The sequence below is a fragment of the Pituophis catenifer genome, unplaced genomic scaffold, assembly GCF_029215685.1.
Source record: "Pituophis catenifer annectens isolate HBS135680 unplaced genomic scaffold, rPitCat1.0.hap2 SCAF_7, whole genome shotgun sequence".
Lineage (NCBI taxonomy): Eukaryota > Metazoa > Chordata > Lepidosauria > Squamata > Colubridae > Pituophis > Pituophis catenifer.
The window spans coordinates 70,822,027-70,837,737 of NW_027256887.1; the positions used below are offsets into that span (position 1 = coordinate 70,822,027).

General features: G+C 35.0%; 1 protein-coding gene across 1 annotated transcript in view; it reads left to right on the plus strand.

Annotated features, from left to right (window-relative positions):
• Positions 1-1,083: 1,083 nt before the first annotated feature.
• The window catches only part of LOC139319518 (uncharacterized), a 56,212-nt gene continuing 41,584 nt past the window's right edge, over positions 1,084-15,711 (plus strand). Inside the window, exons 1-6 of the mRNA XM_070947412.1 lie at positions 1,084-1,116; positions 2,584-2,705; positions 5,571-5,685; positions 7,977-8,151; positions 9,825-9,936; positions 11,086-11,192. Of these exons, the coding sequence (XP_070803513.1) occupies positions 1,091-1,116; positions 2,584-2,705; positions 5,571-5,685; positions 7,977-8,151; positions 9,825-9,936; positions 11,086-11,192 (657 nt within the window). The 5' untranslated portion in view covers positions 1,084-1,090. The remainder of the gene's footprint in view (positions 1,117-2,583; positions 2,706-5,570; positions 5,686-7,976; positions 8,152-9,824; positions 9,937-11,085; positions 11,193-15,711) is intronic.

A 15,711-nucleotide genomic window follows, 5' to 3' on the forward strand; every position in this document is an offset into this window, starting at 1 on the left:
ATGAAACTGAGCTGAAGCCTCTTGGATGAGAAGCGAAACGTTTAAAGTCCAGTTGCCTCTTGAAAAAGCACATTTGGGATAAAATCATTAAATGCAAAATAAATGGTACAAGAAACATGACATCTGTTCCACTTTAATGAATTCAATCTATATTTTCAGTTAAAATGAGTAATTTGCTATTTTAAGTAATATTGAAAAAAACTAGGATTTTTGTACTAAGGAATGACGTACAATTCTTAAGCTAAAATATGTTTCACCAATTTGTGACTCATTGTGTTAACTCAATGTTGATGTATGGGTTAATGAAAATATAAACTCAGGAAACTGGATTAATACATTATTATTAATTTGTTTATTAAATGATTGGTTTTGAACATATTCTGTGAATTCAGATATTTTCGTTTTTAAACATTATAACTTAGCATGTTGTGTAAACCCAACTATGACTTATTTGATAAAATGATTAAATTACAATTTAGGATAATACATGAATCAGTTGATCAACATATCAATAGACACATATCATCAGCAGAAATATAACTTCATCTGTCCATGGAGAGTTATTTTTATTAGTTTATATCTGAAAAGTAAGAATATTTCTAAACATTCCATCATAGCCCCTTGATGAGGGTCTTATTTCAATCAACTAAAATTTAAACCCTCACAGCTAATAGTGATAGAAGTTTCAAAGAATAATGAATAGCCAGGAAGGATGCAAGTTAGGTGTCTAGACAGAGGCATGTTAATCTTATTTTGGATGATAAATTGACAAAAACTACTTTTTGCAATACTGTTATCTTTTGAACTTCCATTTAACTTTTCTGAAAATATAGTGCCTCAGATTTATTCAAATCTGCTTTTAATTTCTCAAAAGGAAATTTCTCAATTGATGCTGGAAATTTGATATTTTAGACTCCCCTTTCTTCAGAGCGTTGAATGGTTCCAGCCTGCCACCTGTTTTTTTCTGTTAATGTTAATGATAAATGGAGTTGGTCAACACTACTCTGGAGCTGAAATGCAGCACAGCTGAAGCCACCAAGATTCTTCTGTTGCAATTCCACCCAGCCCCCATTAAAATTTCAGTCAGAGTATGATCGCAAGAAACAGATGCCAGAGGTAAGGAGTTGGCTATATGACCATCTTTTTCTCAGAACAGAGATTAATGTTAGATCTTTAAATGTTAGATCACCACACCGGTGGAAACAAAAATTTCTCACCATGAAAATTTAAAATATTTTACTGAGAATGCTGTACGGTATTGGCTGAGATAGATGGGAAGGTTTAAAAACACACTGGTGAAACTTGCTTAATTTTTAAAGTAAGCATGGACAGAGGTTTAAGCTGATTTGAAATTAAACCAAACAGCATTTGATTGAGAGGCATATTAATTTAACCTTCCTTGGCATCTGAACTAGAGTCACAAGTCTTTAATCTGCGAGGCCAAAGATACTTTTTGCAATGTTGAAGTGGAGGAATAGATACAAGGCTGTAATTCAAACTGATGTGGTTAAAACTGATTACAAGAAATAATCCTACAAAATGTTTTAAATTATTTTTAATAGCAGCAGAAACAAAAATGTTACAAGATAAAAAGAAAAGCTGTTTCCCCCTCCCCAACCTGCAGAGCTGTTTGCTATTTTGTATAGTCTGCTAAAATAGTTTTTGCTATGTTAGTTGAGATCCCAACTAACAGAGACTGAAGTGGGGTTGCACTTCTGAAAGGGTTTGGAATTATGCTTTTAAAATACAACATAGCACAACACAGATGTTTAGTTTTTTGTCTACATCAATCTTTTTAAGTATGGAAGGACACAACTCACTTGCTCCTTTGCTGCACAAAGCGGCAGTTTAAAGTACTCTGCTACAGTTAAATATCCAACTATTCTACTTATCTTTGAACCATGTACAAATAATTTATCCAAAGGACTTTTTAGCCTAGTGAAAAGAATTTAGTATATTGCAGAATTCAGTCTGTACGCACACATTCCGGTAGAGAGAAATTCCCTGGGAATTGGGCTCCAGCACAAATCTGAAGAATAAACCTCTGGGCCTGGTGAACCAGGATTGGATCCTGAAACATTATCCTGGGACACATATATTTATTTGCCTTCATTCATGAGAATTGGTATATAAATATAGTAGACAAATTTCACAGATTCCTTTAATGTGTTCCCATTTTTACAGTGATTCATTTCAGGTTGCAATGTAATAATAGATGTATTCACATATTACTCAAATCATGTGGTTAAATAGAATTGGGTCTAAGTAGAACTAAAATAATAAATCAGTTTCAGTCCAATGCCACTAGAATTTTTTCAGTTCTATTACAGATCTGAATGGAGATAATAATAGCTTACTACTTTGGGTTCACACATTCCACAAAACCACGATTTGAATTTATCGTGGTTATAAAACATCTTGTGGCTGGGTTTGCAATCAAAGTGACAATCAAACAAGTTGTTTGCTTGTAAGTTATTGCTTAAATCTGTCAGCCTGAACCCTGTCTGGATTTTTACACATTCTTCTATAACACAAATATTTTTATTTTGTGTATCGCATTTACCACCATTTCATTTTTTGCAGATCTGCACTCATGAATTGGTTTTCTGTTGTGGCAAAAAATTATTGGAAGGCCACCTTTGTATTGTGGAATAGCAATGCTGCATTGGCTCATTATCTACCCTGTTTGAGAAGATCTTTGCATAGTGAGTGTACCCTGAAAAGGTTACTCCTTTATTATGGAGGCTGAGGTGATCAGATGTAAAAGAGGCAGGCATAATTTAACTTGTGTGCAACTGTTAAAAATGGAATTTTGTGTCTGGATTGAAGATTCACAGGATTTGGTTTGCTTTCCATTTTAAGTGAATGGACCAAATTCTATTTTCTTTATTAAAGTTCCAGCTGTAATCATCACAGAGTGTATGCCTTTTGAGCAACATTTGCTAATCAGGAAAGTTGCTACCAGACTCCTGCTTTTCACAAACATTTCTTTCAATTTTACATATTGATAAGACATCAGTGCAATAAAGAATAAAATATATAATATTAAGCCAAATTAAGCCATGCAAAATCATTATGTATATTTTAGTTAAGTCACAGAGTAAAACTGAGAGAGGGCAAAAAGAAATGCCATTATCTTAATTCTAGATTTTCTAATGAAAAATAAACAATTTTATAGACTGTGTAGATTATAAGGGCTTCAGGCTATCATGAAAATGCCTCTGTTTTTGAAAGAAATGATGATTTGTGGATTTAAAGATTGAAGAAAGATGTGATTAAATTAGGGGCCGAAGGGATTTGTATGATATCTAAGAGGGAGTGGGGATAATAAGATTGTAATTGTTAAAAAGATTGAAGTTATTCATATATTCTAAACAAGTTCTTTCCTTTTCTCTTTTTAATTCCTTGCATTTCTTTTTTCATTCTATGTAAACATTCTTAAATAACTTAAAAAAAAGAAAATATTTCTGTTTTAAACTCAATTTGGTGATATCTGGATGGTTTGATACTATTTTGTGGGTTTTGTTTTGTCAGCTATTGTTTCTTCTTTGGGTTGTATTTTGTATGTTTTAACAGTGACCTATATTGTGCTTCTTTATTTTTAAACTTTGTTCTAACAAGAATGACTATAGCCAGATGGGTAGTCATATAAATCTAAACAAATAATCTCTGATCTTTTGAATAAGTAGACAATCATATTCTGTAGATAGTAGAGGTTAGAGATTTTCTAACTGATTGTTATAACAGAAACCTAATGAAAATAAAGTGGCTTATATCTCCCCTATAATGCAGCAGATGGAGATATTATACAATATTACACAATAATATCCACTTTTCATAAAATATTTGTCTAATATAAAAAACTATGTCTCAGTCTAGGGTTTCTGTTTTAATTATTATACCAGGAAGGTGTATTTATCTTACTCAACGAGAAAAAATCACACCTTAAGGACCCATCTCTGATTCTCTATTCAAATTGTACATTTGCCTGATTCGTTCACATTGTAAGAAATAGGACTTAAATATGTAATTTTTGAATTACAAGTTTTAAAATAATTTTGAATTGCTCTTAAAATAATGACAAAAAAGGAACAAAACACAAACACATGCACAGTAAAAAACCTCTATAAGTGCTTAAACATGAGTGAAAAAATACAACAGAAAAAATGTAAAATGTAACACAATAAACAGTTACAATTCTATATATAATTATTTAATGTAAATATTATGCAATTTCATTTCCAATGTTTATGTAACTATTTTCTAACCTACTATATTTTGTATAAATGAGTTTCATTATATTTATCCATGCTTTTTGAAGTAGGATTGTGATTTTTACTGACCAGAATTATTTTATGGGCTTACATAAATCATGGATCATAATTTATGTAGCCCTATATTCTGTATATTATGTAGCCATAGGAGTCAGTTTTAGCTAACAGCTAACATGTTGATGTGCTGGAAAAAACAATGGTTATGTCCTTATTTCCATCCTTAAATAGTTTGAGTACTTTTTAGGACCCATAAAACAATTTTTAAGATTATTATTGGAAGGTATATAATTGATCAAGTTAATATAAGCATTATATTTTCATCCCATATAATATCTGGTATTGTAATTTGTGCTTTAATAACCTGAGAATAAGGCACACCTGTCTGCTGCCAGACTTGGTCCAGAATCTTAGGGAACCATTCTTGTTTGAACCAGCCTTTCATCTTAATATTTTTATTTAAAAATTCCTTCAGCTTGAAATATTAAATTTCAGACACATTATAAAATAGAATTGAAACCTGAACTGTTTCTTCTGGGGATTATTAAAGGAAACTACCCTAAAAGGATTAAATATTTAATTATTCATATAACTACACCAGCAAGAATTGTACTCACGCAACCTGGAAAATATCCACTATACCAACAGACTGTGCAATAATCCGGAAAATTTTCAAATGTGCAGAAATGGACAAACTTACTTTAGAATTAAATAATAAGGAAGACTCGGAATACTACTTAACTTGGGAAAATTGGTATCAATGGATAGAAATTAAAAATAAGGAATGTATAGAATAAAATAAGATACAAAATGTGTTTAAATATGTTGATTAAGTAGGACTATGCGGGAATAGATGAGCAAAGTTAAGAATTACGTACTGTCAGAAAGACTTTGAATTGTATAATTATTAGGGATGTATTTTTGTTATAGATGTATTTTAACTTGTATTTTTGGATTTTAAATGTTAATAAAGGTTTATATAAAAAAAGAAATATTTCAGGTTAGTATTAAGAGAAAACGAAATCAATTTCTGTTTGTCCAATATGTCATTTGTGTGGGGGTATGGGGGTGTTTCTGCCTAACTCTAAACATGTCTACTTTATATTTATCACAATTAAATGTTACCATATTATTCTGGCAATAACATCTAAGCCCTGTCTGGGCATAAGAAAATAAAACCCTATCAACTGCATGTCATAAACGTGACATTTTGCTTCATTAAGTGGATGAAAGAAAGAAATGCAGGTTAGTTCATTCTTGAATCATTAATAATGAGCAGTTAAATATATTTTATTTTAGATGGTGACTTCAACATTCATCCCTTGGTAAAAGAAGCTATGGAGAGTAGAAAACCAGTTGTTGCCTTGGAAAGCACCATAGTCACACATGGCATGCCATATCCACAGAATCTGAGGTGGGCTACTTCAAGCTTTTATCTGATGCTTCAATTTATATTAGGTGGATGGGCTTTCTAGATAATCTTGGACATTCTCCTACTTGCACCTAGCCAAGTAAAAACATGCTCTGGAAATTTTTCTTTTTCTGCTATGTTCTCTAGGACAGGGGTCCCCAACCCCCAGTTTGTGGACTGGCACTGGGCTGCGGTATGCCAGAAACCAGGCAACATAAACAAGCAAAGCCCCATCCATGGGATGAAGGCAGCACATGAAACCATGCCCCCTCCAGTCTATGGAAAACCTCTCTCCACAGAACCAGTCCCTGGTGCCCAAAATGGTGGGGTGAGCTCCCATTAGTTGTCTCAGCTTCTGCCAACTTAGCAGTTCAAAAGCACGTAAAAATGCAAGTAGAAAAATAGGGACCACCTTTGGTAGGAAGGTAACAGCGTTCCGTGCGCCTTTGGCGTTTAGTCATGCCGGCCACATGACCACGGAGATGTCTTCTGACAGTTCTGGCTCTTCGGCTTTGAAACGGAGATCTGCACCACCCCCTAGAGTCAGGAATGACTAGCACATATGTGCGAGGGGAACGTTTATTGTTACCTTTATAATTACTTATTGACAGTTTCAAGTTGATGCAGACATGTGTCCTCTTCCCACAAGCCCTGTGAAAAACTGGGGAGCAGGTGGAGGGGAGAAATTCAGTTGGAGTATGAAAAAAAAAGCACAGTCCAAATATGGGGGCCCTGGAAATAAAGAGTTTCAAAGAGACCCAATTTTTATTGGTTTCCTATAGATTTGCCTCAGTTGTATTTTTAATAGTTTTCAAGATTAATTTTTTTATCCAAGGTTAGCATTAAGGACACCTTTCTAAAATCTTGTGTTGGAATCTGCCAGTTCAATACATGTAGTTCTCAAATTATTACTGTAATTGAGCCCAGAATTACAGTAATAAGTCATTACAGTAATAAGTCAAGGTACCCATGTGACTGGAAGTAATTTTCTAGCCCTTTTTCGTGGCGGACATTAACTGAACATTATGTTAATTAAGCAAATTCAAATCACTAATAACAGTCATCTGAACAAAGAAAGCCATGACAAGTCATAGAGCTGACCAGCCTGACATGCTGTCATATGACCATGGAGGAGCAACATAACCATTTACAATGGCCAGGGGTGCTTTGGCTTCCATAACTTCAAACAGTCATCAAAAGACTAAGGACTACCCGTAGTAAGGCAGATGTCAACCTTACAGGACTGGCCATTTTGAGCTCCATCTCCTTTTGTCAAAATCGCACTGCAAGCTCTACTTTTTCTGGATATGTGAATGATACAATGCATGTACAAAAGGGATGGCATATGAGACTGATTACCTGATCTTCCCCCAACATAACTTATAGTTTTAGCACAGGACTCAAAGGGGGTAACAGTAGAATGACAGAATCAGACCTCTCCCCAAGAGCCGTGGTGGCACAGTGGTTAGAATGCAGAATGCAGTCTATGTCTGCTGACTGCCGGCTGCTTGCAGTTTGGCAGTTCAATTCTCACCAGCTCAAGGTTGACTCAGACTTCCATCCTTCCAAAGTCAGTAAAATGAGGACCCAGATTGTTGGGGGTAATATGCTGACTCTATAAACTGCTTAGAGAGGCCTGTAAAGCACTGTGAAGTGATATATAAGTCTAAGTGCTATTGTTATTGCAATTATCTCTCAAACAGGGAGCATAGATGGATCTGAAAGTTATCATTTGTCGTTGTTATATAAAGAAAAGAGAGAAAGCAGAGAGAAATCCTAAATAACAGTTGTCTGTGACTCAGCCAGCTTTGTGATGCTGATCTTTTCTATTTTTTACTTTTTAGACTTTGCTCAGCTTTGTTTATAACAGAGTAAAATGTTAGAGGAAAAATACAGGAAGACATCTATAGTCAGACCTCCCTTTTCATGCTGGAGTGCTATGACTGATAGGTATTTTTCCCAGCACATAACTATCCTTGAAGCAATTTTATGAACAGAGGAGCAACTGTCCTTTCTTAACTGCAAATAAGACTTTTTTTTTTCCTTTTTGAGGTTTGCCTGTTTCAAGTCACTGCAACCACTTGGTTGTGCTTTCGCCAATAAACTACGTTAACTGAAAGCTAACCAGTCTTTTGTATGTTTTATAAGGGACCAGATGCTAACAGTGTAACATTTATGCAAGCAGTACTAACTAGGAAGATGGAAATGACGTCATGTGTTAACTTAAATATTTTGGTTTTTACCCTCTTCATTTTTCTTTCACTGTCTGTGTTGCCATATATTGAATTTTCCAGCATGGCCAGAGAAGTGGAAGAAATTGTCAGAACAAATGGGTGTGTGCCAGCAACTATTGGCATATTGAATGGCCACATCCATGTGGGCCTTCAAGATGAAGAACTGGACTTTCTTGCAACAGCCAAGGACGTAATGAAGGTCTCTCGCAGAGACTTCCCCTATGTTCTCAGCCAGGTACTTGATGGAATTCCTCATTCTATTTTGCTTGTGTTACATAAATCAGGGATAAGGGTCAGTTGGTGGAAGTTTTCCTGTGAGTGAATCTGCAAAACCAGTTCTCAAACAGCTGAGTGAATGTTTTTTGACAGGGGATTAGGATTAAGCAAAATTAACTCCAGTTGGCAGCTAGAGTTTGGTGAAGTTTCCTTAGACCTTTGAAACTTTGGAGATGCTATTTCCAAACAAATATTTGTCATTTCACGTTGAGATACACTTGAATTTCATTTATGGACTTTGCTACTCTCTGCTGCTTAGGGAAACTAATTATCTGAAGTGCAATCAGACACAGACAAGCCATAATGTCTACAGAAAAGTTGAAAATAATCAGTAGAATTTGTTTCTTAGTTTAGAGTGGTCTCTGTCTACAAAGAGATTGAAGTCTCTTTTATACCATAAGCCAGATTGATTTTTTTTAGTTGTTTTGTGACCAGACATCTTGGCATTTTTTTGGAAATAGGTAAGCCACTTATAGAAGCTATTTGATGACATGCCTTATGAATGTGCTCTCAACATTCGAGATGTATCCACCAGCCCCAAACTGTTCCATCCTTCTTACATTCAGCATAGTGTTTTCAAAGAGTGCCTTCATTTTCTAGGGAATCTAAGCAGCCCAAGAGCAAGCTTTTCACACTGGAGTCAGCAACATTGGCATTGCCACCCTGATTTTCATCCAGCCTATAAAAAGGAGGCAAAAGGCTGTTTGACTCCATGTGAGTATGAAAAGGAACAGTAGTTCTCAGTCTATTTGTTTTGTTTATGCTTAGAAGTTAGCACACATCCGGTAACCTCATGTTTGGTTTTCAATTCATAGAATCACAATACCTTAAAAGTTGGAGAAAGGGCTCAGATACCCATTCAGCATCTTGAATCTGACTGGCGATGAAGGAGTTCTTTTCACTGCTGAGTAGTTCTTACTATTCAAAGGTTTCTCCTAATGTTCCACCAGACAGGGCTTTTTCTGCAAATATTATTTATAAGTTTTAATCTCAGTGTCCAAGGCAACAGAGAACATGTCATTTGTACAAGAGCTCTTCAAATATTTGAAGTCTTCATTATGACACCCTGTAATTTTTCCTCAGCTATTCCTCCCACACTACTTATAATCACCGTTGCCTGAATGTCTAGGAGAAAAACATTTGGGAATAAAGGCAGTTCCTTGTTATCAAAGATAATGCCATAAGCCAAATACGAAGTATTAGGGTTTAAAAATGCTTTACTTAAAAAAAGGGAGCTGGGCTGCCTTTTGAGGAAGAATAAGATGTTTCACTTCCTCCTCAAAAAACAGTCCAGTCGCCTTTTTAAATAAAGCACTTTTGAGACAACTATGACTGAAAATCTCTATAGATGTGTTGGAGTTTAACTGAATTTTCAGACTGAATTGGCATACGATTGATTCACACATTGCACTAAACCATAATCTTATATTTTTCTCTTCAGAAGAATATAGGAATCTAATATTTTAGCTTAGCATTGTAGGTGAAAGCCATTATGGATTGTTCAACAAATCATGATTTTAAAAATCCCCAGCTTAACTTTATCTATGAAAACATTTCAGCCTTTCACAAATATTACTTATTGCTTATTTGAAAAATATGAAATCTGAATAATTATTGATTGTTCCATGACAGGGATTGTCTGGGGGAACTACTGTGGCAGGAACCATGATTGTGGCACACAAAGCAAGAATTCCAGTATTTGTAACTGGAGGAATTGGAGGGGTCCACCGGGGAGGAGAAAAGAGTAAGACAAACATCATTTTAATTACAAATCAAACCCTTAATTCCCAAACGTTGTGTACAAAACCATCCACCTTTTTGTTATCTCCTATTGACGGAGCCCCAATAGGGACTCAATACTTATTTGTTGTTGTGCTGTTTCAGCATATATTCTCTTCTACAGCCGGCTAAGTAACTGATACAAAGTAAATACATAAAGAGAAATAAACTTCATTTGTGCAAAATATTTAATATAGTTTTCCTTTTTTCGTATTTCTGTGTAATGCATTTTTTTCACTGAGCCTTGCATATAATATTTATAAAGATTTCCAGTTACGAGTTCTCAAATAATGGATGCTAAAAAAGACTTCTGACCGAGCAGGGGAAAAAAATCCATTTCTACCTAAGAACCAAACTAAACAATGATTCAATGATTATCAGAATAGATAAACACAATCAGAATTTTAGCGATAGGTATATCAATCCCCAAAAGGCACCCTCTTATTTTGTTTTCTTTGAGTTGTTGAGGTTGACATTTTCAAGCCCAGACCATTTTACCTTCCTTTTAACAGTAACAGAGTTGGAAGGGACCTTGGAGGTCATCGAGTCCAACCCCCTGCTCACGCAGGAGATCTGTACTAGGGACTCGAACTGCCAAACTGCCGACCTTTCTAATCGACAAGCTCTGTGTCTTAGCCACTGAGCCACCATTTTCACCCTGTTTGTAGTACAAAGTATTATTTAATCCTTGAGAGGGCACATTGGCTCACAATGTGGACCATTAACTGTTTTTCAATTTTTTTGTTGTGTTTTTTTGGAAGTTTTCAATGTTGGCATCCCAGGCCAGTGCCTATTCAATCTTATCCTGGAGTGAGTTCTGACCAGGGGAGATGGATCATTAATAGCATAAGGCAACTTCATATGGAAGGATGAATGGATTCCTTCCATTCCCAATCATTTAGCTAGAACGAAAGAAGCTTCTTGGATGAGAAGCAAAATGTTTTCAAGTAAAAAAAAAAAAGTTAAATTGCCTTTTGTAAAAGTATCTTTGGGGCAATGTCATATGTTATTTCATTATAGGATTTTAATATTTTTTTCCTGAAGAGCATGAAAGAAGTTGAGTAATACGTGAGAGGTTCCTCCAGAATTTGTACTGATATTTTATCTTTTTCAGCTTTGGATGTGAGTGCTGATCTGACTGAGTTAAGTCGTACTCCAGTTGCTGTAATTTCTGCAGGTGTTAAGTCTATACTTGATATTGGCAGAACACTGGAGTATCTGGTAAGCTATAAAATTATAGAATGTCAACATACTCATTGGCTCAATGTCTCAAAATGTCAGGCCTTGGTATGCTAAGAAGTGGGATCTTTGCCCGTTTGAAGGAGAGATGGAAGGGATCTGTGGGTAATTGGAGTTTAGATTTTTTTTTTTATTGCAAAAGTTTTACAATTACATTTTCACCCCTTTTTTTTCACCCCCCCCACCTCCCTCCCCAAACTTCCCATCCTCCCTAACCCTCCCTAACCCTCCCCCCCCAGACTTCCTTATTATGTACTCATAACTAATAACACTGATATATAAACTTGAACCCATCCCTCCCCTTATATAATTTTTCCTCTTTGTCTCTTTACATTAAGATATTTCTAATACATTATTTTCAAATAAAAGCTATTTGATACTTTCTAGTTTGATATTTGTTCTGAACATATTCTATCCACCTTTTCCATTCCCATTCATAAGTCTCTTGTGAACAATCCTTTAAATATGCTGAAATCTTCGCCATCTCTGCAAAACTAGCCATCTTCAAAGTCCATTCCTCGATAGTAGGCAAAGCTTCATTCTTCCAATATTTACCTATCAACAATCTTGCTGCTGTTATCATATGCAATATTAGTTTTATTTCACCCCGTGTAAAACCCTTAACTATACCCAATAAAAACAGTTGTGGAGAGAATTGAATTTTTTTCTTCAAAACATTCTGCATGACCCACCATATTTTTATCCAAAAAGCCTTAACTTTCCTACAGGTCCACCAAACATGATAATACGTAGCATCCAAACATTCGCATCTCCAACATTTTGGCTGAACATTAGGGTACATACATGACAACTTTTTAGGATCTAAATGCCATCTATAAAACATTTTATAAAAATTTTCCCTCAGGTTCTGCGACTGTGTAAATTTAACATTCTGAACCCAAATTTTTTCCCATGTTTCCAACATCACTGGTTCTTCAAAATTTTGTGCCCACTTAATCATACAATCTTTAACTAATTCAGTTTCTGAATCCCTTTCTAGCAAAACATTATAAAGCCTTTTAATATGCATTGGACCTTTCTCTCTTATATGTCTAACCAATTCTTCCTCATGCAACATAATACCAGTTTTTTGGTCCTCTTTCCATCTCAATTGTAATTGATTATATTGTAGCCAAGTTAAATTAATTCCTTCATCCAACAGTATCTGTAGTGTCTTCAACTGCCATCTGCCCGCATCTGTGAAAAGAACCTCTTTATATAAAAACCCCCCGAGTGACATTATATTTGTATTCCACATAGTATGACCAAGATCCAACCATAACGGTATTTTGTAATCCCATTTGAGTCGGTGCTTCTTCCAAACTCTCATCAAAGAGTCTCTAAGTATATGACTTTTAAATACTTTATCTACTTTGTCGTCATAAAATAAATAAGCATGCCATCCAAATTCAAGATCAAAACTTTCTGCATTCAGTATTCCAGTCTTTTTACTTCCAAACCAATCACTTGTTAAAGTTAAAGCTGCTGCATCATAATATAACTGTAGGTTTGGGAGTTTAAGGCCTCCTCTTTCTGGAACATCTTGCATAATTTTCAATTTCACTCTCGGCTTCTTCTCGTTCCAGACAAACTTATTCACACCCGACTGCCAAACTTTCAGTTGTTTATCACTTTTAAGCACCGGAATCATTTGAAACAAAAACAGAAATCTTGGCAAAATGTTCATCTTAACTGCTGCTATTCTTCCAAGTAAAGACAGTTGCAGCTTTTTCCAAGTCTCCATGTCTTTCTGGACCTCTCGCCACAACACCTCATAATTATTTTGAAACAATTTCATGTTTGATTCTGCAACCTGAACTCCAAGATATTTTACCTTAGGTACAATTTCAAAACCTGCCCTCCTTTCAAGCTCATGTTTACGATCTTGTGTCATATTTTTAACTATCATTTTAGTATTTTTTGAATTCAGTCTAAAACCTGAAACTCTACCATAGTCTTGTATAATGTTGTTCATCAGGATTGTTGATTCCATTGGTTGTGATAGGGTAACAACCAGATCATCTGCAAATGCCTTTATTCTATAATCCTCTTGCCTTATCATTATGCCTTTCAAAATTTTAGAGTCCCGTATTGTATTTAGCAAGACTTCCAATGTTAAAATAAATAAAAGTGGGGACAACGGACATCCCTGTCTTGTTCCTTTTTCAATTTTAAACTCTGTCGTCAAACTTCCATTAATAATAATCTGTGCTTTTTGCTCTTGATAAATTGCTGAGATCGCCTGTATAAATTGGTCCCCAAAGCCCATCTTTTTTAAAGTCTTTAGTAGAAAATTCCAATCCACTCTATCAAAGGCCTTCTCTGCATCCAAAAAAACCAGCACTGCAGGAATCTGTTTATTCTTATCAAGATATTCCAATAAGTCTATTACTTGCCTTACATTGTCCTTCATATATCTGCCCTCAATAAATCCCGCTTGGTCCTCATGAATCACCTTTTGGATTACTGGCATCAACCTGTTGGCTAATACCTTCGCATAAATTTTATAGTCTGTGTTCAAAAGAGATATTGGTCTATAATTCTCTGGTTTTTTAGGACCAACTTGTTCTTTTGGTATCAAAGATATATAAGCAGTTGTCCAAGATGGGGGTATTTTACCCCCTTGTTGAATATTGCAAAATAAATCTCTAAGTTGTCCCACCATTTCAGCTTGTAAAGTTTTGTAATACACTGCAGTCAAACCATCCGTGCCAGGAGCTTTGGCTGTTTTTAGCTGTTTAATTGCTGCTGTTATCTCCTCCTCTGTTATAGGATAATTCATTCTTTCCTTTTGTTGATCAGTAATTTTTGTAACTCTCTTATCATTTAAATATTTTTCTATAAGTCCATTCTGCACCTCTTCTTTGGCATATAGTTTAGTATAATAGTCCACAAAAGCTTCTTTAATTAATTTTTGTTGAAAGATTTCTTTCCCTCCAATATCAATACTATCGATAATCCGTGCACTTTGTTTTTTCCTCAATGTGTAAGCCAACCATCTGCCCGGTTTATTAGCGTTGCAAAATGTGTTATGCTTCGCGTATTGTAGGCTTGTTGCAACTTGTTCCGCCATAAGCATTTGAAATTGGTCTTTCAAAAGTTTTATAGCACTTCGTATTCTTTCATCTGTTGGGTTTTTAATAAGTAACTGTTCTTTATTCTTTATTTCCATTTCCAACTCAGATCTTTTCTTTTGTCGGAGCAGTCTATGTTTAGAATTCATATAGGTAAGTACCCCTCTCATATAAGCTTTACTTGCGTCCCAAACAATTTCAATTGGGGTACCTTTATTCAAATTTATTTCAAAAAATTCTTTCAAATGCTTTTTAAGTTCTATTGTATTTTTTTCATATCTAAACAAGTTCTCATTTAATCTCCAAGAACGTCTCTCAACCTTATCCATCTCAATTTCTATCCATACAGGGCTATGGTCAGTCAAAGTTCTTGGAAAAATCTTTGTTCTTTTTGTCTTAACAAGTAGATCATTTGACAACAGGATAAAATCAATCCTAGAAAAGGATCTATGTCTATCAGAAAAGAAAGCGTAATCCAATTCATTTGGATTATGTATTCTCCAAACATCTTTTAGTTCCATATCTTCTTTCATATCAAAAAAAGTCTGTGGTAGTCTAATTCTAGACTTTGCCAAGCTCTTTTTATCTAGTTTAGAATCAATTACTCCATTCCAGTCTCCCATAATTAAAATAGATCTATAGTCCCATTGCAATATTTTAGTATGTAACATCTTATAAAAATAGTCCTGTTGTTGGTTGGGAGCATAAATTCCAATCAAAAGAATTTGGCCATTTGCTGTGAGCAATTCAATTGCTACAAACCTACCATCTTGATCTGCTTCTATAACTTTCGCTGTTAATTTTTTATTTACATAAATAACCACACCATTCTTTTTCTGCGAAGTTGAAGATATATAATGTGCTCCTAGTTTTGGGTTTATCAAATATTTTTGATCTTGAGTTGTGATATGCGTTTCTTGTAAACATATTATATCATTATTAAATTGTTTCAAATATGTAAATAATTTCTTCCTTTTCTGTGCTGAATTCAACCCATTAACATTCCAAGATAGACACTTAAAGGTCATCAGCCTCTTTCTGGAGCGCAGAGCAAAATATTTGAAGTTCATCCAAGAGCTTCGATCTCGCTCCTCCCATAGCGCCACTCTCTTGTACGGTACTCTTAACTGCCTTCTTGTCTTGTCTTTCCTGTTGTTGTTGTTGCTTTTGTTTAAGTAGCTTGGATTGAGCTCTAGTTATACGTTGATCTTTAACTTCAGTCAACTGAATCAAATCCAAAATTGGAGAAGAATCCAACAAGGGCTCACTCAGAAAACCTCCTTCTGCACCTTGCACTATTTCTAATTCCTGCTTAGACTGTTCTTTCAATTGCCTCTCTTCACTCTCCTTAATCTCCAAAACTGTAGATGTACGTGGAGATGGTGTTCTTTCCTTAAGAATAGTACTGTAAAAGTGTTGTGCCTTCT